Source organism: Amblyomma maculatum, chromosome 3, assembly GCF_055883805.1.
Source record: "Amblyomma maculatum isolate TAMU_Amacu chromosome 3, ASM5588380v1, whole genome shotgun sequence".
Lineage (NCBI taxonomy): Eukaryota > Metazoa > Arthropoda > Arachnida > Ixodida > Ixodidae > Amblyomma > Amblyomma maculatum.
The window spans coordinates 17,892,435-17,916,926 of NC_139346.1; the positions used below are offsets into that span (position 1 = coordinate 17,892,435).

At 45.0% G+C, this 24,492-nt stretch overlaps 1 protein-coding gene and 1 long non-coding RNA gene across 6 annotated transcripts in view; one reads left to right on the plus strand and one right to left on the minus strand.

Moving 5' to 3' along the window:
- Window positions 1-525: 525 nt before the first annotated feature.
- Window positions 526-1,906, minus strand: LOC146194290 (uncharacterized). The gene is made up of 2 exons (XR_014705440.1): window positions 1,762-1,906; window positions 526-868 (listed from the first exon to the last, which is right to left on the minus strand). It is a non-coding gene; the product is annotated as an uncharacterized LOC146194290 (long non-coding RNA).
- Window positions 1,907-2,084: 178 nt separating this feature from the next.
- LOC146194291 (uncharacterized) overlaps window positions 2,085-24,492 on the plus strand; it is an 85,532-nt gene continuing 63,124 nt past the window's right edge. For 3 of the 5 annotated variants that reach the window (XM_084597331.1, XM_084597333.1, XM_084597335.1), the window contains exons 1-2: window positions 2,085-2,225; window positions 18,719-18,790. In XM_084597331.1, coding sequence (XP_084453457.1) covers window positions 18,742-18,790 — 49 coding nt within the window. In that variant the 5' untranslated portion in view covers window positions 2,085-2,225; window positions 18,719-18,741. Of the gene's footprint in view, window positions 2,226-2,725; window positions 2,775-18,718; window positions 18,791-24,492 lie in introns of all 5 variants that reach the window. The other 2 variants (XM_084597334.1, XM_084597332.1) reach the window with 2 other exon arrangements.

Sequence of the window (24,492 nt, forward strand, 5' to 3'; positions counted from 1 at the left end):
TGCGAAGTCCTCCACTACAGCGTTTCTCATAGCCTGAGCTGCTTTGGGACGTTACACCCCACAAACCTAACCAAACCAAACCTTAGATTTTCAACAAGGATTTTGGACCATCTGCAAATTGTTTTAGAAGTCAAAATAAGACAAAATCTTGTACAACTTGCACAGTAGTGAAAAAAGGAAGATACTAGTGTCAATGAAACATTTGGACATGACATCACAGAAACTTGTAATGCCAAGTTTCCAATATGCAAGGATTAGGGCACAGAACAATCCTCATGCCAACAATTTCTAGTAAGATTTCTTGTATCTAGTTTTTTGTGATAACTACTTTGCAGTGCAACATGGAGCGAAACTGAGCACGAGTGGTGACGTCATTCACTGTGTACTACATTACTTATTTTCCTGAGTACATTTCACAACTGTGTTGCCTCCAAATGTTGGAAGCCTGAGTATTTATGTTTGCATTATGTTGGTACCAGGAGCGCTTTCGAGTAATGCGCAAGTCAGTGCGGCACACTGCAGGTGTGCTTCTGCTGTAAACTGAACAGCATTTCTTTTTTATCTAACGACCCATACACCTACATCAGTATGATTGACCAGCAGAGCTGCACCCTGGTGGTATCTGCAGAGTTGCACTGCAGGGTATATGCCAGCACAAAAGGTATTTCTGTGCATTCCACAGATTTGACGAAGTGCAAGGCTGTTCATGCTTATATGAAAGCTCAAGATGATAAGCTTCAGGTAGCACTGCACTATCAGACAAATGCAGCACCCTTTCTTTTCTACAATTCGCTCCACACACCCCATGGTGCAGTCAAATGCAATGGAATGGATGGTAAAGTACTGCCACCAAAGTGCCCTCAGTCTCCTGCAATGAGAAAGCATGTGTCATTCATGGTGGTTTCATAGCATGAACAGCAGCAAACCACATCACACACTACTGCCATGGCATGCAATAATTAATGGCTACATAAATTGCGTGCATTGAGAGCCGCGGCCCCTGCTTATTCTTACTATCTGTAGCAAAACATTGGCAGTGTTGCAGAAGCAAGTAATTAACGTTTGAAACCGACAACGTTCTCATGCGTATTAGAAAAACCGGCAATCGATACAAGTGTCGCGACCTTGAACTCTATCTACCCGTCCTTAACTGTGAGAATACACAAAGCGACCGAATGAGAGTCGACACTGACCACTGTTTCTGCAGCACCGAAGCTGTCCATTAATGTGCCTTTATACCCCAACCAGCGCGAGCAGAATTGTTGCGCTGCCCCTGGCCAGCAGCTATTGATAATACATAAAATACGAAGGTAAAGCAATGCTGAACTATTGCAGCAGTACTGCGCGGCACACATACCACTGTGCTCATTTTAGTGCCTTTCTCAATATTGTATGCACGTCCTCGGCAACGCCCAGTATATCCTCTGAAGCATGGCTAGGACATCAGGAAGTTTGTTTACGATGCCGCACAAAACAGTTTATTTAAATATGCACAATTCCGACTAACTCACGGGAGTTTGCCCTCTCGATGGCGGCATAAGGGAAGCAAACTGTTTCTTATGATGCTCTTAATTAAAATCGAAGTACGTAGCGGAATAACGAGCTGTAGGCGCATCGAAAGCAATGTTTGTTGCAGGAATAATCGGAAGCTTCTGACGTACACTATAGCTATAGTGGTCATTCCCGCACAAAATTTATGTTGTCAAAGTAAAAACTCGCATTTCTCAAATCTCTAGCAACGTTTTTGTGACTGCTTCTCACCTTACGAGGCTCCCTGAGGATTGCTAGCATGCTGTTTGTGATGCGCACATCGTTGCTGGCACGCCGACGCCAAATGGGCCCCATCCTCTAGCCGAGGCAACTGACGCGACCGCGAGCAATGCCCTGAGCGCGACGGCGAACATGCGTGACGCCATATGCATTTTGGAGCGTATCTGTTGCCACGGCAACTAGCGGCAACCGAGAACGAAGGAACTGACGTAATGTGACGTCTTGGAGATGGCGACGATGATGATAGTGTCTGCTCTCATATGGGCTGGAAACGGAATGTCGCGCCCCGGGTCTGCAGACGGCGCCCAGAACAATATCGAGTCAATCCAGGCCAAGACCAAGCTGTAGCTAACGTTGGAACGTTCAACAAGTTCCCAAACAAAGCGCATTAGTTTGGCTGTGTGAAGTAGTGTTGTTTATTTTAGCACGGAGGAAAGTGTTTCTCCCTGGAGCCGGTGAGTGAGCTCGACGGCATATGAGTCGCGAGATATGCAGCTGCATGGATAATTTCTGTGGGTCACGCGTGACCAGCGGAACCTCCGGAATATGCCATGGTTACTGCGCGCGTGGGTGTGTGTGTGTGTGTGCTTCTCGCACACTGGCTCGTGCGGACGTGTCGCCGACAAGCGTTGTCTTGGGCTGCGGTGACAGCACTCGCGCTTGTGAACCCATCGTAGTTTTTCGTTGACTGTGACAAAGCCTACAGGTCCAAGGGATTGTATACTGGCTCAGAAAACAGCTTTTCACTCGTAGCCTTGCTTTTACTCTCGAAACTAATGGGCCCGCGGCAACGTATCATGTCCCACTGAGCGCTGGGAGAGCGAGGAACCTTCGATGTGCGCCTGTCAATGTTCGTTCGTGACAGGCTCAGATTTTTTTTTTTTTTTCGGCGTCGAGTGTAACGCTGGTTTTTCCATTGTTTTTTTTTTATCTTTTTTTTTTTTTTTTTTTCCAGCCATGCGGACGCACTTCACTTCTTCACTGCCTTGTTGCAGTTCGCAAAAGTAAGCAGCCTTTTATTTAGACCAGTGTCCAGTTAGGCTGTTCGCTGGACCAGAATTAGGGAATTGGTCAGCCACAGCAGCAGATGCCATGAATGTTGACAAATTGTCAACTAAACTAGTGCCTGTGCCACACGGACAAATTTAATTCATTAAGTGCTTAGTGCCTTGATTTATAATGGTTAATGGCATTTGTGCAGTGTGACGTGCAAAACTTTAATGACATCAGCTTCATTGCCATTTGCAACCTGCTGAATTTGCCACAGCTTATTGGCCCAAGAAATGTGTACTCTTGTCTCCATTGCTCACACAGGAAAACATGGAACATTGCTACAAACCACCACCTCACGCACAGACAAAATTGTTCTCCAAACATACAGTTGATGAAGCACTCTCCTACGTTTTTATTGTGATTGGCGCCATTTTAACCACCATTTATGACTGATGGTTTTGACTTTGTGCTTAATGCCTCTTTTAACATGTCAACACAGTAGAGCAGTGTTTTCAGTGAGGTCATTTGGGCAACATTGAAGAGATGTGCTCAGCAGTGCTTATAATTGGTCACAATTTTTCATTGTCTTGGAAGCATTATTGCCCTTGTGCCATCATATAATCACGGGGACTCTCTGAGACCATGAAGAGAGCAGGTGATCCTAATACCTCTGTCACACGGACACGGCTGAACTCCTTTCAACTCCCTTCAACCAAGGTAGCCATTACCTCGAGGGAGATACGTGCCGTGTCACACGGCAGTCCATTATGGAAGGAAGTTAAATGGAGTTTTGAAGCAAAGGAGATCGACGATCTCCATTGATGGGCGAAGGGAGTACTCTCGTTTCCAATGTGCTTTGCTTCCGAGTCATTAAATAACATATTTCTTCAATAATGTAATTTTTACTCCTAAATATATTAGTTTTTATTGCATAAAATTGTATTCTAACTCGGTTAGTTGCGTTTAATTGTCGCTACTGCACCACGTATTGCACAACGCCGCGCATGGTGTCCAGCAGAGCGGAAAAAATGGCTATGTTTAGAGCATGGCCGTTGTTTTCAGCAAATGTGTGTTCTTTTATATTGATATGACTAAAGCTAATTGCATTTTGCGAGGAAAATAGTAGTATAAAAAATATTTCAGTTTGTTTTGGACATTATTTTTTATATCTTTGTGCAAAATAAACAGCGCCTAATGGCCCCCTGTTGGCTGCTCTGAGAAGCTCGTTGCAAGCCGTGTGACACGGGGACAACTCCTTTGAGGCGAAACTCCCTGCGACTCCCTTGCGCTCCTTTAGACCAAGGAAGTTCAAGGTAGTTCCGAGTCGGCCGTGTGACAGGGATATAATACTGCTGTTACATGGGCACAGCTGAACTCCTTTTAACTCCCTTCAACCAAGGTAGTCTTTATCTCAATGGAGATACACGCCGTGTCACACGGCAGTCCTTTAGGAAAGGAAGTTTAAGAAGTTCCTAGCATAAGGAGTACAGATCATTTCCCTCGAGCAGGTAAAGGGAGTACTCTGGTTCCCTGTGGGCATCAGTGCAGGTGTTAAAAAAATGCATATGCATTAATTTTGAGTTTATAACTAATTTTAATACTGTAGCATAACGCAAAGCATGGAAAAAAGTAAATGTGCAAATATCCAAGCATGCATGCAAGAATTTCGCAAGCACATTGTGGCCAGCAGAACAGACAAACACGATATGCTAGTAAAAGTAACAGCGCATTCCTTTCACATGAATAAAGATACATTTATATTTTAAAGTCAATTCAAACTGTTGAAAAGAAAGCAGCTAAAAATTATTTCACATGTTTTTAACTTGATTATTTTATATGCATACACAAAACGAACAGCGCCTAATGGGACCCCGACGGCGTCTCGGAGAAGCTGGTTCTCAGCCGTGTGACACGGCGACAACTCCTTTAGGGCTGAACTCCATCCGTGGTTCTTTATGGAAAAGAAGTTCGAAGGAGTTGGGACTTGCCCGTGTGAAGAGATCTTGGAAAAACATTTTTTTTTCTATGTGCCAACTTTAATTAAACATGGCGTACCATTTATCAAAATGTAGCTATGTGAATGATCCTGCGAACATATTAATATTTACTTCAGCTTTTCACATGACATGAAAAAAAAATCTTTCAGTCCAAAAATTTATAAAATGTTGAAAAAGCAATTCTATAAAATAAGAAACTGTAATAAAAAACTTTCATATAATGCAAAAGGTGGTAACCTCTTTCTGTATGTTGGAACATATCTTTTATATACGTGCAATTTTCCTTTTTTATATAGGACCATGCAGTAAAACCAGTCTTGAAAGCAGAATTTTTATTAAAGGGCTCCTAAAATGATACTTGCAGTAAAATTCTAATACAAGAAATCGATAGAAGGGGTCTTTGTGTGTATTCGAGCCAAATTTGAAAACTTTATGTGGAGCCAAAAATTACCAAATAACTTTTAAATTTAAAAGTGCTCCTGGTGACATTGGGTGACCCATCTCTGTGTGCATGGGTTGAGTTGAGGGGGGAGAAGAGGCACGTCATGTTTGATCGCCCATGTGTTCAGTGTGCTAATAAACCTAACTTAAAAATTTTTGTGCTGCAATTTCTGTGAGCGTTTTCACATCTTTTCATGGGCCCTTTATAGGAAATAGTTGCACCATCTGCTGTAAGATATGCTAAAGTGTTAAAAAGATATGCCAAAAAAGATCACTTAGGTGATCTTTAAAATAAAAAGATATGCCAAAAAAAATCTCTTAGGTGATCTTTAAAATACTTACAAGGCTTTTGTTTACCTTTGTAAATGATATAAAGAAAGATCGCTTGAGAGCTTACTGAAAAAACAACTTTACTATCAACATAGAACACTGCAATGAGAATATTTCAGGGTATAAGAAATACTACATTCTGTCACTTATTAGCTGCAAAAATGTGGTGTTCCTATTTGCATATTCTTTTTTAGTTTTTAATGCAGTTCAGAAGCAATGGTCACCTGCAGCAGTAATTGAGTCTCGCATATCCATTCTTCTGACTGCGTTAATAAAGTTACCAAGGAACTAATATGTTATGGTTTAAGATAGGCTGGTCTCATAACAACAGCGCTAAATAGGTTGCACTCGTTTTCTTCACAGCATTTCTCAACTTTAGTGTTTTTGGCTGGCACGTTTTGTAGAAGGTGGCAGAGTGTAATCTAGTTTGCCATCAGATTTGAAAATGTGCTGTTCTCTAAGAGCTAGGTGCTAGGAGAACATAGCAGGAGAGCTAGGAGAACGTTGCACTTGTTGAAATTCTGGAGGAGTCACCGGGTGTGCTTGACCCTTCTTTGTTGCTGAGCGAATACTAATAAAGCAGCTGGTATGCAGAGTAAGGGTGTGCAACTGCTCAAGAGTGACCCGAGTTCGAAAGTATTCTTCGCTAGTTTCAGGCTGGTATTTGCCTTATCATCCGAGCTCAAGTCTTAGCTTGCAAAGTCATCTTCAAATTCCTTTCTACTGCTCTCGTCAAAATAATCTGTGGTAGGAGCAGCGCAGTGATGTGAAAGGTACTGAATTAGCAGTGTTTGCTGGAATGACCTCAATGCCGTTTTTATTTATATTTTAGACTACTCTGTTCCAGATATTATTTCTGTTATGTCACTGCGTGCTGAAAAAAAAAGTGGAAACGAAAACTACAGTTGTCGTAAGATCTTCCTAAGTGTAGCTCATCACGCAGAAATCATCACGCAGAAATTTGCATTTCGTAGTACATTGAAAATCATCAGTTTGTCCCAAAAGAGTTAAACCAGGATGTGCAGCACCAAGTCCACTAATAATGCCATTAAACATTTACTGTCATTTCTTGCCTGCTTGTGTAGGGAAAACGAACTGTACAAATTTCTTTATCTCACATTGCGTAATCTAATAGGATGAATAGGGCAGTTGCCCCGTCACAGCGGCTCAGTTGTTAACCCTTTCACTGTCGGGCGTTTCTGGCCATGCTGCACCCCCAGTGTTGGCTTGGTTTCAGGGAACGAGCCTATCAGGGGCCGCACATAGCAGTTTATTTTTTATTAAGATTGCTATGAAAATAACACAGTCAATGGAATATGCACATTTCAGTGTTTATGGGTTTTAATAATTAACATCATCATCATCATTGCCCTGACTACCAATGAGGATAACATGAAAAAACACAGCTCAATATTTCTTGAGAGAGTGGTAGATCTTGAAGCGTGGATCCAGGCACAAGCTTTTGTCACACTCAGCGCACGTAACACGGGTTTCTTTCATTTTCTTCTGCCCTCGAACAGTGTTCGCACGCATGTGACACCTCTGTTGGGTGCGGCTCCCTTTCGCCTCGCTCTGAAGAACTATCTGGGGAAAGTACCGTGCCATCAGTCTCGTTAGGTCATCACCGCTCCATTTTCTTCCTTTCCTCATAGCAGTATGAAACTCTTCTATCAATTGATACACGACATTCAAACGAAATTCACCGAAAATTTTTCGGCCGCCATTTTTGCGCCACAGGATGGAGGCATTGAGAAAGCACATGTCCATCATATAAAAAAATTTTTTTTTTACATTTGAGGCTCTTCGTAATGTTGTCAGCGAAACTCATCATCATGTCTGTCTTGTCAACTGATGTCATCTTCATATTGTATCCTAGTACACACGTGGGTTTTCATTTGGTTTCGCCTGTTGTCCTATTCACATCTCCTGTGTCTTCTAGACATGCATTGTGCATCGACGTTGGGGTATACACATCCCTCTTGTCATGCCATTTGAGCGCAAGAAGCGTCTGGGTGATAGCACTCCACTTCCCCTTTTTTGATTTTTTTTAGGAATTTGGAAGCCCTTTCCTGTTGGTCCAAAAAGTTCTGTGTGCATTGGTTTTTATTGCGAAAGCAGTACTACTCGCACTTTCAAGCCTTCGCGTGACCTGGCCGCAGTTACGTCTTACCTACGTGACGCTGTGACACCTACGTGACCCCACCTACGTGACCCCACGTGACACACGGGCTGGCAGGAGCTGCCAACTTGGGTCTGTCGTTTCACACGGGACGGTTATGTCAGAGGTTATGTCAGAATCAGCCTGCTAGGACCCTGGCATTCTCATTACCCCTATAGGCCACTAAGGCACGTTCACGCGGCTTGGTTAAAGCAAGGCTTTATATGTGAACTGAGGAAAAAGAAAAAGAAGAACGCTCGGTCACCCGCAGCTAATGCTTTCGCTCAATATTTGGTTCAGCAGCGTTGAACCCTTGTAATTTTTTTATCTTAAAGGCAAATGAACAATGCTGGACTACTGTACCAGTTATCTACAAAGAGCAAGTGTCCTTTTCCAAGTTAGTCTTCAAGGAGCTCCAAAACGACAGAGCCAGAAAATCCCAAATCTTTGACCATGGTCAAGTTTGTTGTGGCTCCAGTTCAGTTCAGTTCAGTCGTTTAGTCGTGTCCGACTCTTCGTGACCCTATGGACCATGTCACGTCACGCTTTCCGGTCTCTCACTATCTTCCTAACATCACATAACTTCATCTGCAGCGCCTCGAGGATGCCATCTAACCATCGTTATGGCTCCAGTATACGCAACAAATTTCAGAATCTAGCTGGTTTTGACGTCGCTCCAGTATACGCACAAATTTCAGAATCTAGCTGATTTTGACGTCGCAAGGAGCAAACAACTTGACTCCAAAGCGGTGCCTCTTCAAAGGAATGTATTGCCTATTTCTTTCCATGGCATCATAAACTCGTCTATACAGAGGTCTTGGTGGGGAATCAGTAAGCTACTAAGCTTGCCGTGAATTGCTTCCATAAATGGCCGCACTGTTCTCAGCCGTTCTGCGATGTCTGTGGAGTCGCTCGGATGCAGGGGCCATAGGAGGAGCAGGAAGTGGTTCAACGAAAAAAATGGCAGGAAAAAATGGTGTACGCAATGTAGGGTTCGTGCTCCAATAGTCTTGCAAGGCATTCTTTCTGGCCAGGCCCATCAGGAGAACAACTGCAAGAAAACTACATTTCTGCCACATCTGTCTCCACCCAAGCTTTCAGCCACGACGCGCGTGCAACTCGTTCGTCTGTCTCCACTCGCGCAAATTGGTTAGTTTCGCTCACGATCCGCGAAACGATTGTCTGATCAAAAGACAGCTTCAAATAATCAGCTTCTTGCACATCTGGTGGAAGAGTTGCACTCGCGGATGTTCCAGAATCTGACGCGTCGAAAGGAGACAACATCGGTGAGAAATCGCTTTTCTTCCATATAGGTTCTGTTTGCCGCGCACGCTTCCGGGATGACGGCCCCACCGTTTCAGCATCAGAATCTGACGATGTGGAATTCACCTATTCCTCGGATGAGTAGCTGTCAGAGTCCGAATCCGAGCTCGGCTTGTATTCACAATCAGAAGACCCATCGCTCCAGTCCGCAGTCGAAGGTCCCGCTTGGTCAGCCATCTGAAAGTAACAACATGCACGGAGGGCACACTTTCACTGGCCCGCACCACGGAGAGAAATGGCACATTGGGAAATGAAGATGCTAAGACAACCTAGCTTACTGCTGCTTGCCGCAAGCGAGGGCGCGGTGAGAACAAAAGCAGCAATCGAGTCATGTGTCGGTTTATTGGAGGCAAAAGCAGTGATCAAATCATGTGTCTGTTTATTGGAGGCAAAAGCAGCGATCGAATCGTGTCGGTTTATTGGAGGCAAAAGCAGCGATCGAATCATGTGTCGTTTTATTGGAGGCAGCGACGCACGTCTTTGAACTGTTGCACCGTAGCAGATGCGCGAGCAGAATAAAAATAAAAGCCTAAAAGCCTGCGGTAGATGACAGCACAACCTTTGAACCGATAATCGTACGCGCGCGCCGCAAGATTGCTCAGCGTGAGCACGTGCGGAGTGACCACGCCCCCAGCAAAGGGGATAGTGTGGGTGCTCTGTACTCTTCAATATATGTACCAACAAGCGTGGGGTGAAAATACGAACTTCTAAAAAGATTCGACAGATGGCGCAGCCAGTCCAAGTTTGAACGCATGATAGAGAACATACCGGTACGTCAGTGACACTGAGGGGTGGGGAAACGCGAAAATGTACCAGTATGTTCATGACAGTGAAAGGGTTAAGGCAGTTGACTACTGTGCCGTAAGACACCGGTTCTGTCCCGGCCGCAGCAGCCATGTTTTGATGGAAGAAAACTTCAGGCACCCATGTACTGTGTGACGTCAGGACACCATAATGAACCCCAGGTAGTCAAAATATGAGCCCTCCACTGCGGCATCCTCATGGCCCGAGTCTCTTCAGGACAATAGACCCCATAAAAAAAACGAAACCAATTAGAACGGTTTGACGCTAAGTTTAAGTTTCTAGCAGCCGTTACTGCACTGGCAAGTTGACTGCATCCTTCATGCTTTAAGTTCCTACCATTTCTTCACTGTATACAGTAATTACTCATGGGAGACATAAATTACTAGGAGGAAATTAATTAGTACTGTCAGCTATAGGGTAAAGTATAGTTATGGGAAAGTATTTGTTAAGACTTGCGCTGCGATGGGCAAAACTCAGCGCATAGACTTCAAAGGTCGTCGAGCATCCACACTGTCTGCGTCGTCTTCTAGAACAGCCCTTCATCTTTCACGCGTTTCTTGGTCGTCGTCATTGTGAACACACCACTTCGTCGGTCACGCGTTACTGTACCACTCCCCCTCAGTAAAAGGCAACGGAGTAGGAATAATGTGGCTTGAGGAATGGAAGTAGTAGGCGAATATGTCTACTTAGAACAGGTAGTAACCGCAGATCCGAACCATGAAAAGGAAATAACAAGGAGAATAAGATTGGGATGGAGCACATTTGGAAAGCACTCGCAGATTATGGGTAGCAGCTTACCGGTATCGCTCAAGCGGAAAGTATACAACAGTTGCATCTTACCTGTACTCAGCTATGGGGCTGAAACATGGAGGCTAACCAAGAGGGTTCTACTTAACTTGAGGACAACGCAGATGGCTACGGAGCGAAAAATGTTAGGGTTAACATTAAGAGATAGGAAGCGTGCAGAGTGGGTCAGAGAAATAACCCAAGTCACTGATATTCTAGTGGAGATCAAGAAGACGAAATGGGCATGGGCAGGACATGTAGTGCGAAGAGAGGATAACCGATGGTCGTGTAGGGTAACAAACTGGATTCCAAGGGAAGGAAAGCGTAGCAGGTGGCGACAGGAAGTTAGGTGGGCGGATGAGGTTATGAAGTTCGCAGGGGTCAAGTGGATGCAGCTAGCACAGAACCGGGTTAATTGGAGAAACATGGGAGAGGCCTCTGCCCTGCAGTGGGTATAGTCAGGCTGATGATGATGATGAGGCGGGCCACATGCACTATTTCGGAAGTGGGTGTAGTGGACGGTGGCTTTGAGCGGAGCAGTGTAATATTAAAGGTTACGTCAGTCACTGGGCGTAATACACGATAAGGACTCGTGTAGTGCGGCAGAAGTTTTTCGCACAGCCCTGCACGGCAGGACGGGAGCCAGAGGAATACCAGAGATCCGGGAGGAAAATGAACATCTCGGTGGTGAGCATCGTAGTGGCATTTTTGAGCTTCTTGGGAGGCAGAGAGCTTTTGACGAGCAATCTGCCGGGCGGCATCGGCTCAGGCAATGGTATCGCGGGCATAAGTAGTTATGGGGCCAGTTGCGGGAAGCAGAGTGTCGAAGGGCAGTAAGAGGTCTCTTCCCAAGGGAAGATAGAATGGACTGTACCTAGCAGTATCATGGCATGAAGAGTTTTATGCCAAGGTGACAAATAGCAAGTTAATGTCCCATTCGTGGTGACCATCGGAGACATACATGGCGAACGTGTCAGTGAGTGTGAGGTCAAGACCTTCTGTAACTCATTCATCTGAGGGTGATAGGCTGTGGTGAATGTGTGACGGAGCACGAAGTATTTCGCCAACAACTCGGGAAAGGAAGCAGTGGCCACGGTCGGTAAGTAGTTGACGGGGAGTGCAGAAGAAAGTCGGCAACGTTTAATACCTTTGTGTGGGCGATTTGGTGAGGCATCGTGCAGAGTACTGAAAAACAGGACTAGCGCACACTACCAACCGAATTTTTATTGAAAAACAGGCTGTATTTTATGCTCCTAATCACACAAGACCAGTAATCTGGAAACACGAAGCAGAAGCATGATCAGTGCCAGCACAACACTCATCTTATCAACCGACGAAGTTCAGAGGCAATCAACAGGCATAGATATGCATGGAAGGTATTAATCGATGCTATTTCTCCTACCCTGGGCTCCTTCCTTTCACAGTAGCCTCACAAAATGCAGCCATTTTATGTGCAAACTTCATTGCCATCATGACCTGTAAATCAAGAGTCCTGTCATATCACCTTAAAAGGAGGCTTGTGCCAGCGGAAATCAAGGCCATGTTCTCGCATGTTGAATCGTTCTGGGGTCATGCCAGAAGGATCATGAAGATCCTTAAATCTGAATTCTTGCAAGTTGATTTGTTAAAAGACCGGCTGAGAGCTCTCACCTGTTTTCAGCAGAACGCTGTCTGCAGGAGTACATTAAGCTGACTGGCCAAAGTGGCAACACGTACGAATGAACGTTCCGGCAAGGTTCACCAACTCGCCCAATCAGCCATTCTTCTACATTCCAGCAAGAACAGAGCGCCGGTCTCAAGCAGCGTGCACAGTCACGGTCCTAAGAGATGCAGCACTTCCAGCTGATGTGGAAAAAGAATTGCGAAGAGGGCCGAAGTTCAGCTACGAGCAGTCGACTGGCAGGCCCTGGCTGCTCACCATAGTCGGAGGCATAGCTGACCAGGCTGAAGAACAACATAGGGCCAGAATAATTGGCGAGGGTCCCGACTGCATACTCCGCACTGCAACAGCAACAGGAAAGAAAGAAACCACCAATTGAAAAGACTGCAAGACTACTGGAAAAACAACCTTATCACACTTCAGAGTAGCAAAGAGGGAGGATTTGTTGTCATGAAAAACAAACTGTTCTACCAGAAGGCAAAGGCCGCCATTGAAAAGAACTTCAGGGCTGTCACAGTTGCGTCGAAATGTCTGAAGGGCATTGCTGTGAAGGTGTTCAATGATCTTCTGTTGGACGCGCTCGGGCGGAAAGTCAACAGTGCGCGCCTTGATGTCCTTGAGTTCTTCTTCATGAGAAAAACCCACAAACCCGAGTGTCCGTTACGAACAATCGTCACTGAGAAAGGTATATGGCAAGTGCAAGTGGGTGTCATTTGAACAGCCTAGAAAATGACGACCCTCTCTTGGTGAGGAGCTCCTCAAAAGTTATTGAAGAGTTGGTAACATTCACATCATGACCTCCTTGTTCTCCATTGATGTAGAAGATCTTTTCTATTCAGTGCCGCATTCAGGTTTGTTTAAGGCCGTCAGGGACAAGGTGGATTCTGCGGAAGCAGTTAGTTTTCAAAATGCGACAGGCCTGAGCTGCGACAACTTCCTCGCCCTCCTAGAGTTCTACCTGGATTCAACGGTTATCAAGCACAACGGCCAGTACTATGTGCACGGGGCCGGGATATGTATTGGGTCATCCCTTGCACCAGTCCTGTGCAACACATACCTGGAGGCAATGGACAAACGCAGAGCGGCAGAACTTCACTGGACAAATGTGTGGAGGGTATTCCGGTATGTGGATTACTTTCTTGTAGTTGTAGAAGGGTCACCGGACATTCCGTCAATCTTACATCTTTTCAGAACATTGTCAGGTAGCCTCACTTTCACATGGGAAGCAGCAGACCTAGATTTATGCTTATGTGCTTCTTAGAGTCACCTATATGGTTTTACAACCCGCGTTCACAGAAAGCACCACTTCCATTTAACAGTGCCCATTCTAAGCTTGTGAAGCGAGGCATAATTGCCAACAGCCTTCGTGCAGCTTTAACAAAAAGCTGCAAGCATTGTCAGAAAGATTTAATGCGCAGGTTGAACGACTAGAGGGAGCAGGTTATCTGGCCAATATAATTTCTATTTGTGAGAGCCTTTTCCAAAAAGTGAAGGCCAAAAATACACGCCAATGCGACGAAGGAAGGCAACCTGTGCACGTGATCCCATACTTCCACAAGCTTTCGCACAATTGTAGCAAAGCGCTACAAGGTGAACCTGCTTTTTTCGGTGCCATGCAAAATGTCTGGCATATGCAGCATTCTAGAAAAGAAAAAACCTGGAAGAATGTGCGAAAAAACATGCGTTGAAAGCCACAGCTTGTGCAAGTGGTGTGGTGTACGAGTTCCTATATCGGCCAAACTGGGCAATGTGGTAATGACAGAGTAAGAGAGCATAGGCGGTGTGTGGACAACAATGCAGGCGGTCATCTTGCCGACCACTGCAAGAAATGTGGCTGTGATTATGATTGTGGGCCAGAGTGCTATTTAAAATGTGAACCACTGTACGGTGAACCAGAGATAAGGGTATGTGCAAAAGACCAGCATTTATGGGAGGTAGTTGAAGCTTGGCTCATGTCTAGGGGTGGAGACTGGTGTGTCAGAAATTGCCTTATTGGATGGTTCAGTTAAATGCTTAGTTTTCGTTTTAAGGCTGGGGTGTGCCTACGGTTTTCTTGTGGTGCTTTTAAACTCCTTTCTTCTCCTGACCTTGCCTTTGCGCAGTTATGTCAAGTTTTGCCTAAAGTTTCCAATTGATTTTGTTTCTGTTGTTTTTATGGTCTTAGTGTTCTGACTCTACTTTTGCTATGAGGGTGTTTTTTTTTTTTAGCATTTACACTTGTTTTTGTTTTCTGTTCATTGTTTTTTGGTTTTGTAGTTTTGACTCGGCTTTTGCTAACTTGGAACTGCTGGTTGTCTATACTCCTGAACAAGTTTTTGTGGCTACAGAGCCAGAACGCATCAGGGTCTGTATTCCGAGCTTGCGTCGTTATTGAAAGTGTCGCTATCTTCCTGACCACGAGTCATCTGATTCGTGGAAACACCGGAACATGATGTTGCCACCTCATCCGGTTCCGTAGTGGCAACACCCGGTTCCGGCAGTTCGACGAATCAGATGACTCAAGATCACGTGACATAGCGACACTTCGATAACGACGCAAACTCTGAATACGGGCCCAGCTCACTACGCAGCAGATGGTAGTCCCTTGATAAATTACCTGGATTGTGCTCTGGAATATTACATAGTTACAGAAGTGCCTACGTTGTTATTACATCAGGATTGTACTGCAATATAGGGCGGTACAACTTTAGTGTAGTGCTTTTTAAAATCAGTACACGGCACTGTGCAAACGGGGTGGCTACGCCATCTGTCAGCAGCCTCCCAAAGTGTATGTCGGCTGCTGCATCTACCTGTCTGTTCCTGTGCGCTTTCGCAATGCGCTTGCTTCAGCAACATATGTAGCATTTGATGTTCATTAACCGCAAATATACGTTCACTTATACCTTAAGTGGTATATAAAGAAGTATGTTTCTGTGTTGGAGGCTCGGAAGTCATTATTTCAAGCAAAGACGGATCCTAAACCGTACCTGAGGCCAGATATGCCAGAACTACATGGTGTAGTAACACCATGAAGAAAGCTCTGCCCTCTTTCCTTGGCTCGATAGCCACAAAAACTTGTCCGCGAGTATGATCTTTTTAATTTCCCCTTAGGCATATATTTATTTTATTTATTTATGGTACCCTTCAGGGCCAGAGGCATTACAGAGGGGGAGTGGAAAAAAAACACAAAAATGCATAAATTGGGAAATACAGCAAAGAGTCAAATTTAAATAACACCTGAGTATACAATGCTAGCTATAGCTTCACGAAATATCTCATAATTATTAATGATGGCAATATCTGCTGGAAGGTGATTCCAGTCACGTGAGGTACGGGGCACAAATGACTGAAAAAAATTATTTGTGTTACAATGATATGCCTGTTGATTGCCTCTGAACTTCATCGGTTGATAAGGTGACTGTTGTGCTGGCAATGATTATGCTTCTGCTTCGTGTTTCCAGATTACTGATCTGGTGTGATTAGGAGTATAAAATATGGCCTGTTTTTCAATAAAAATTCAGTTGGTCGTCTGCGCTAGTCATGTTTTTCAGTGTGTTCCTTGTGCCCTTGTTTCTTGCGCTCCTGCTCTGCATGAAGTCAGTAACGTGAGTGGCGCAGCTGGTTGGAATGGCGCGAGTGTTCACGTACCGCGTGGCATAATCGGGAGGGACCCTAGGAGGTCAAGGCCATCACGAGAAAGCGTCTCAGTCAGGATGGCAATCGGCTGCAGGTGTCCAGGGGGCAGAGCAGAAGGTTTCTTGCAGCGTTGACAGAGGTCGTAAGCGGCTACACTATGTTGGACGGAGCGATAGAGGCCAGGCCAGAAGAAGCTTTGGCGCACGCAGTCGTATGTGTGTTAGAGGCCAAGATAGCCAGAGAACAGCACAGCGTAGGTATTGTGGAACGACCAGCAAGTGCAGAGTGCCATCAGGTCGCATGTTGCGGCGGTACGGCGTGTTCCCATGCAGCAAGAACATGGTGAGGGAAGAGTCATGGCTTTCTGTGCGAAGGCAGTCAATGAGAGAGCTGAGATTTGGGTCCAAGCACTGTTTGCCAGCGACGTGGGAGAAGTCTGATGTAGAGATGACGCAGGTGTCCGACTCGTAGTCTGTTGGGGGAAGGGGGATCGACAGGATAACATGACAGGCAGTCTGCATCCTGGTGTGCAGGTAGGATGCATACCTGAAGTGCAAGTTTATAGTTGTGCATAGATGTGGAAGAATGTAAAGCTCATGATAAATGCACAGCTTTGAATTATGAAAGGAGGAAAGGTGATTACCTGCAAGCCCGTTTCTGTTGCAATAGGTAAATTCGGGACCATTATTTGCTACATAAATTTTTTTAGTTACGATGAGCACCATCAATAAATATTAGTTGAACAACGAGAATCAAGATTCTTGTGCACTCATATCAGTTTTATTTGTTCTGTGTAAATAATAGAGGATTTAGATTTGGAGATCCATGGCATGTTATAGTGGGCCATGTAAATTAAAGTGCCAGTTTTCAAATAAAGATTTAGATTTTGCTGCTTGAGGGGGGGGGGGGAGGTGCAGGCATATAGAGGCACATGGGGACTATAGAGGGTATAGATGAAGCATTTTAGGGACTATAATGTAGCCAAAAAATGGAGGCCTTTGCATTGTTGGCTAAGAGAGGCCTTAGCCTCGCGCCATGCTACCCTTGACCTTGGATGCAGGCTGCACATGGTATAGGTGAAAGAGCTCTCTGGCGTACCTTCAAGGTTGTTCAAGGTGACATCGCACAAACCAGGGCTGCCTCTCAGTTTAAGTTATAATTTTGGGGAAAGGAAGGCGAGTATGCATTTGGACGAACACCATGAAATCGTGGAGACCCACACTTGATAAGGTCAAGTGTAGCAGGGGTCGGCAGAAAGTTAGGTGGGCAGATGAGGTTATGAAGTTCGCAGGGGTCAAGTGGATGCAGCTAGCACAGGACCGGGTTAATTGGAGAAATATGGGAGAGGCCTTCGTCCTGCAGTGGGTATAGTCAGGCTGATTATGATGATGATGATGATGATGATGATGCATTTTGCCAGCAGCGTCACTGTGTTGTAGAAATTGGCCTCAATATGACCTATGATTATGAGGGTAGGAAAGAAATTTTCAGATCGTGCCCCTGTTGCATTGGCCAGACAAGTCTGCATTAACTGCTGCCTCGAGGGAATGCCAGCTTTTGTCCCTTTGATACTGAAGTATTCATTCAGGTCAAGCAAGTGTCTTGAGGAAGAGCTGGCACAGCGTCACCAGCCAGTGTGACGTAACATTGAAAGTAGGCTTTTGAATGTCATGCCACTGGGGCATAGTGTGCCCCACGTGCAAAATAAAAGAGCTCGTCCATAGGGGACAATTCACTCTCCTTTCGACACACCGCTGTGTGCTTGTTCCATGTCTGTTATGCATAGGATCTGAAGGAAGTATTCTGCTGCTTTGTGACTCTGGTAGCAAACACTTTAAAAATGCACATGTGCTTTTTTGTGTTGCTTTTCAATAAAACGGAGAGTTGAGCTAGTTGCTACATTTTTAAGGAATAACAGCGGGGAGACGAAGGACAAGGAAGAAGACAACACCTGCGCTGACTGTCAGCTGCAGTTTATTAGAAAGAAATACGCAAAATATACTCTTTTCACAACCAAAAGAGCATGTGCAACACCAACCGCTAAACAGATAACTCAGTCTTTTGAATCAAGATATATTCATTCACAGTTATGAACAGATACAGAAGGGGTGCTTACACACGAGTCATGATTTTGATGAATATGAAACGCTTCACTGATTTGTCTTGTTAGTTTACCTTTGTGTTTATACAGAATTTTGATTTCATTAAAAAGGGGCACACATGACTTTTCAGAACAATTCAATTGGTTGTTAAGCAGGCAGTTCCTGTAATGAGAGCAAGATTTGAGGATGGAGCGCCCTTCAATGAAGTGTTGTGGTCATGTGAGTGGGTATTTAGGCACCTTCCCTTTGGATCTACGTACGTCTTCCCGCACGTGAAAGGCACTTCATACACAACTGGCAACAGGCGCTGGAATTCTCAGAACACATTTGGCCACTGGGCCAGCTGCAATGGATAGACGAATTTTTGCTTGCGAATGCTATTGCTGAGGATGTACTGGGCCAAACTCAACTTTGTGTTGGATTCTTAGTGGTCAATTGCACCGGCTGCACCACAGAAATGAATGACACTACTTAATGATCGCATGTGTAACAGAGAAAGGTGGGACAGTTGATAGTTGGAGTCGGAAGCCACATGAACATTGCTTGCTAAAAACGCTTTGTAGAAGTGCTACCTGTGGTGACCTCAGAATAATTGTTCACTATCAGCGGTTGTCATTTAATGCTGTCAACCATTACAGCATTTGTAATCATAGTTGGTAAGAATGTGGCGGAGGGCATGTTCTATCTCTGTGGTTGGTGTGTGACCTCTTCTGTCCTTGGCCACCCCTTGCTGCTGCAGGTGTTTGCTGCGAGTCATGCATCATGCAGTTCCCCCCAGAGCTCAGAGGTGGCCAGCCTTTCCTGACCACTGGTGAGTTCCGGCTCTTTTGCTAAGCAGCTCTGTCTGTCTTCTTGGCTCAAGCCTATCGCACCACACCCCTGAGAGGGTAGAGAGTGGGAGCGCTGGTCAGTGGACTTGAATTGGGGGTCGCTGAGCATGGTTGAAGCTCCCCATTAGGCACTGAAACTCCCTTGGATGTTTCGTGAGCAGGATGTCCACAGGAGCTGTTTATGTCCGCCTTTGGAGCTGAAATCGAATTACAAGTACCTTGGCATTACATTTGACGAAACACTGTCGTGGAATACCCATATTCAAGAAATAGCCAAACGTTTGCGCCTGGTATGCATTTATGTGTACACTCTACGATCCATTTGCGATGTGTCGGTTAGAAAGATGGTGTATAAGGGGTTAGGAGAGTCCATATTACGATATGGAATATCAATTTATGGCACCGCATCTATATATAGACTAAATACGCTTAGCTGCATTCTGCACAGGATTGCAAGTAATCTCGCCTACGGAACCCACTATCACAGTAAACCGGCAATAGATTGTATGGAACATTTTGACATCTTACCTGTCCATAAGCAATTTATCTTTGATATATTACACAAGATTTTTTTTCACAGCTCTTTTAAAATCGAGAATGTTAAAACCCGGCCTCTCCATCAGTCGGAAAAGTATGACATACCCCGCATCTTCACTAATTATGGGAAAAAAACTCGTATTTATTATATTTATTATGTTCCTTACTACTTTAATAAAATGCGAACAGCCCCACCATTAACAGAATAAAACAATTGATTATGTTTCTTCGATGATGGTTGAATGATAATATCGACTGATTCAATATTCTTTGCCATGTTTTTGATGTTTTTATCTCTCTTGAATGTGCGCAAGGCTGAAGATTTTTTTTCTTGTATTTATGTTTTGTTTTGTCATTTGTTCGTGTAAAACAAGCAAGTTTTAGGCCTGAATATTGTTTGAATTTGTTCTTTCCATTTTATTTTTTTGGTGTTAACTCGTACTTCATACTCCGGCTGCCCAGCCCCGCACACAAGCGACAGTGCTTAAAGGGCCACTGTCCAGGGAAGGACCTTTTAGGCAAAAGAGCCCAGTGTTTTGATCAGGTACCGGAGATAGTCTGTGCAAAATGCTACAGTGACACGCGCGCCGCAAAGCAATGAAAATACAAATCAAAGCTCTCTCATGTTCTCCTTCGGGAAGCCAGCTTCCCCATTTCCTGCGCTGGCCTGTCGAGCCACAGTAATGACGTAGTTCCCGCGAACGATGTCCATTGGTCCGTCTCGCTGTCTGAGGGTGAAGGATGGGTGTCTACCGCTCGCTGCGCGCTTTTCCCTCGCCATGGCCCGACTGAATCCAGTGGCGCGCGCTCCCTCGCCCGTTTTCTTTTTTCTTTTTCCGCGCAGGCGGAGTGCCACGCCCCACCTCCTGCCAAACGCGGAGGAGAAAGGGCAATTTGTCTTGCGGAGGCTAGACGACCGGGCAGGAGAGTGAAAAACCTTTGCGAGGGAACGGAAGGAGAGAAACACGACAGAATCGGGTGATTGGGGTGGCTGTAACTGCGTTATTAGCTACTCTTTTCAAAAACATGTTGCGGCCTTGCATTCTGGGGGCGAAGTCTCACAGTCACTGGGGAAGAAAATATTTTCGACCGGAGGGTGGACAGTGGGCTTTTAAGCGCGCTGGAACGTGTATTTCGTGCACAGAGTTGAATAAAGGATGTTATTATTATTATTATTATTATTATTATTATTATTATTTGTGCAGCTGTTACATAGTGCCACCTTCCTTGCAAAATGCTCACGTGACGACTTGCTTAGCACTTGCTGCAAGGCAAATTAGGGAGCTCATTATAAATAGGTTGATGCACACAAATGGCATGGTGAAAACAGTAATATGATTAATAAACATCAATATCAGTCGTTTTTTTTTACTGATGTTTACTGCCTTACAAGAGGATATGTGATAAAAATGGTGGACAAAAGTAAAGGAGATAATTAAATGAATGAGAAAATGTTGCCCAATGAGTAGTGCGCAGTAATGCAGTCCCTGCATTCAGCAGTATACAGCTGAGGGCTGTTTGCCAGGTGCTGCATGCCCCAAGTCATCATCATCATCAGCCTGACTATACTCACTGCAGGGCGAAGGCCTCTCCCATTTTCCTCCAATTAACCCGGTCCTGTGGTAGCTGCATCCATTTGACCCCTGCAAATTTCTTAATCTCATCCACCCACCTTATTTTCTGCCACACCCTGCTACGCTTACCTTCCCTTGGAATCTAATTGGTTACTCTTAAAGGCCATCAGTTATCCTCACTTCGCACTACATTCCCTGCCCATGCCCATTTCTTCTTCTTGATTTCCACTAGAATGTGACTAACTTGCTTTACTTCTCTGACCCACTCTCCTTATCCTACCATTTTTCGTTCCATAGCGCTCTACGTTGTCCTCAACTTAAGTAGAACCGTTAGGTTAGGTTAGGTTAGCCTCCACGTTTCAGCCCCATAGGCGAGTACCGGCAGGATGCATCTGTTATACACTTTCCTCTTGAGTGATACCGGTAAACTGTTAGTCAATGTTTGAGCACCTTCCAAATGCGCTCCATCCCAACCCCCCAAGTGGTGCCTTTCAAACGTTGGTGGTGGCTATTCTTGGCAGTGCTTAAAGGTGGGAGGCTTTGAAGAAGCCCTGTGTTCAGCATCACTGAGGAATGCAGCAGGGAGAGTGCCCTTCTGTAGACATCTGTGCAGGGTCACTACTGCATAGTACTTCGTCATTCATGCATCTCATTCATGCATTTTGATTAGTTTCGTAGGTGACAGTAATGTGATGCCAGCAGCTGAAACAACGGGATAGTTTTGATCTTCCAATGCTTCCAATGGTGGGGAAGCACTGGGGGGGGGAGGGAATCTGAAGTGCATCATGTACGAGTTGATATGCTTCTGCTGCATTGCATGAGCACACCTGGGTTGTGTCTCTTCTAAATAGTGAAGATTTTACTCCAGGGACCTGAAAAAGTTGTCCTTAGTAACCGAGTGTCTCTTGTAACCATGTCTTTTGTATGCAATGTTGTTAACATGGCAGTCATAAAAAAACCAACCAAATCATTTTTAAATGTCTCTTATAACAGATTGTCTCTTGTAACAGTGTGTCTTGTAACGAGATTTAACCAACAGTTGCATCTTACCTGTACTCACCTATGGGGCTGAAACGTGGAGGCTAATCAAGAGGGTTCTACTTAAGTTGAGGACAACGCAGAGGTCTATGGAGCGAAAAATGTTAGGGGTAACATTAAGAGGTAGGAAGCGTGCAGAGTGGCTCAGAGAAATAACTCAAGTTACTGACATTCTAGTGGAAATCAGGAAGAAGAAGTGGGCATGGGCAGGACATGTAGTGCGAAGAGAGGATAATCGATGGTCGCTCAGGGTAACAAACTGGATTCCAAGGGAAGGAAAGCATAGCAGGAGGCGGCAGAAAGTTATGTGGGTGGATGAGGGTAAAAAGTTTGTAGAGGTCAAGTGGATGCAGCTAGCACAGGACCGTGTTAGTTGGAGTAATATGGGTGAGGAGCTTCCCCTGCAGCGGGTATAGTCATGCTGATGATGATGATGGTGGGCCCTAGTTCTTGGCTCACATTCTTCACTTTGTTGGCCTTCTCTCAAGAACAGCACATATTTTTCTTTATTGATGCTGTGTGCAGATGTTACTGCCTTGAGCAAGCTGCATCTGCCTTTGGCTGTACCATGTGCACCTTTTAAGCCTAGTACTTGGAAGTAAGCTCACATTGCATTCAATCACTGGTATGGGCCTGGCACTTCTCCCGGCAGCATCTAAAATGACTGTGCTGGTGGGTTCTCTCTGACGTGAGTAGAGTGCCATATTTGCATGATTGTAAGTCGACCCCCCTCACCAAGTCGCATGTCCAGAAATGAAAAAAAAAAAAAAGCAACATACCAATGGATGCTTTCCACAACAAAATTTATTGCGTGCCTGGACTACTCGTCCCTACTTCAGATAACATATTTCTGTGACATACGCTGTAAGCTTGGTCTCCAGCTCTGGAAAGCGTCATGACTCTTTCCCTCCAGCCTCTTCGCCTGGCATCACAGTTGAAAATTTTACCACACTCCCACACCCGCTTAACCCGTTTAGAAGAAGAAGTGATAAAGATCTGCCAGTGACTGACAGATGCCCTCACTGTGACACTGCACCTGAGATCTATGATGTGCATCACTTGTTGTGGACATGTCCAGCAACGACTCCAATTAGACAACGGCTACTCATGAAGGTGGGCCTGCGGTGGAACCCCGATTGTGATTACGAAAAGTGGACAATGCACAATCGCTACACCGCCAACCTCTGCGAACACCTAAGCGCAACTGGACTTCACTCCTTCTTTTAACTTTTCTATCTCCTGCATCCCATTCCCCCTTTTTCAACTTATGCCTCGTGGCAAACTTTTCGAAAAAAAAACAAAAAAAGAAGCTTCGAACTTGCGGCCTACTGTGCAGCTGTTTCTTTGACGTAAATGATAGCTGCCCTCTTGAACGCTGCAGTGAACGAGCGCTGAATGTTTTTTGGACTCATGACTATGCGTGTGGTCAGCCGTCAAGTGAAACAAGCTGCCGGCCCTTCCATCAACTATCGACACTGGAAGTGTTGCCGTGTCACGGGACCCAGCATGACTGATGTGCAAAGAGCGAGTATGTCTGCGATTGGAATAGCAGCCCTTTCGTAAACTACCGACACTCCCGTAGGTGTAGAGTGAAAAATGCTTCCCTAGAAGCATGCACAGTAACTGAGTGTTACTATGCACACTTCAAATTCATCATAGTCTGCCCGATACATCGCTTATCATGTCCCTATTAGCAGTGCCTTGGTTTGGTTTCGATTGTAAGTCGCCCTTTAAATTTTTTCATATTTTCAAATTTTAAAAAGGATGACGACTTACAATTGCGTAAATACGGTAGACACTGACATGATCGATTGAATCAGCCTGGCCATTGCTGCATGCTGTAGTACTTGGTTCAGTGCACTGTGTTCTTTTTTCTTATCTTGCTGCCTTTTCAGTTGATGGGTTGAGCTGCCTATCAACATTAGTGCAGTAGTGTTCCCTCTGTGACCCTATGACCCTCTGTTGTCCTTGTGACCCTCTGTTGACTGTGATCCTCTGTTGACTGTGATCCTCTGTGACTGTGACCCTCTGTTGTGACTGTGACCCTCTGTTGACTGTGACCCTCTGTTGTCCTTGTATTGTGACTGACCCTCTGTTGTGACTGTGATCCTCTGTGTCTGTGACCCTCTGTGACTGTGACCCTCTGTGACCCTCTGTTGTCCTTGGTTCTGTGGTGCTAAGCCTCTCTTCATAAATGAACACTCTGTAAGTCTGGAGGGAACACAGTAAAAGAACGAGATTTGAACTGCTGACCAGTGAAAGGGGTGGCACATTTTTGGCAAGGGGCATACACAGCACATTGGGCAACAAAACTTACTTCGACTAGAGTTGCAGAAGAAAAAGAAAACGCAAGCCATTAAGTAACAACGTATACCAAGGGATCAGTACAAAGTTGCAAAGGTGAGACGAAAGAGGGACACGGTGCGCTACATGAGTGGACGAAAAAAGATGCATAAGCATACGCAATGTCATTGCCCTGTCATTTCCTCTTCTAACGAAAGGCAGACAAATATTTCGGCTATGTTTGTTTCATA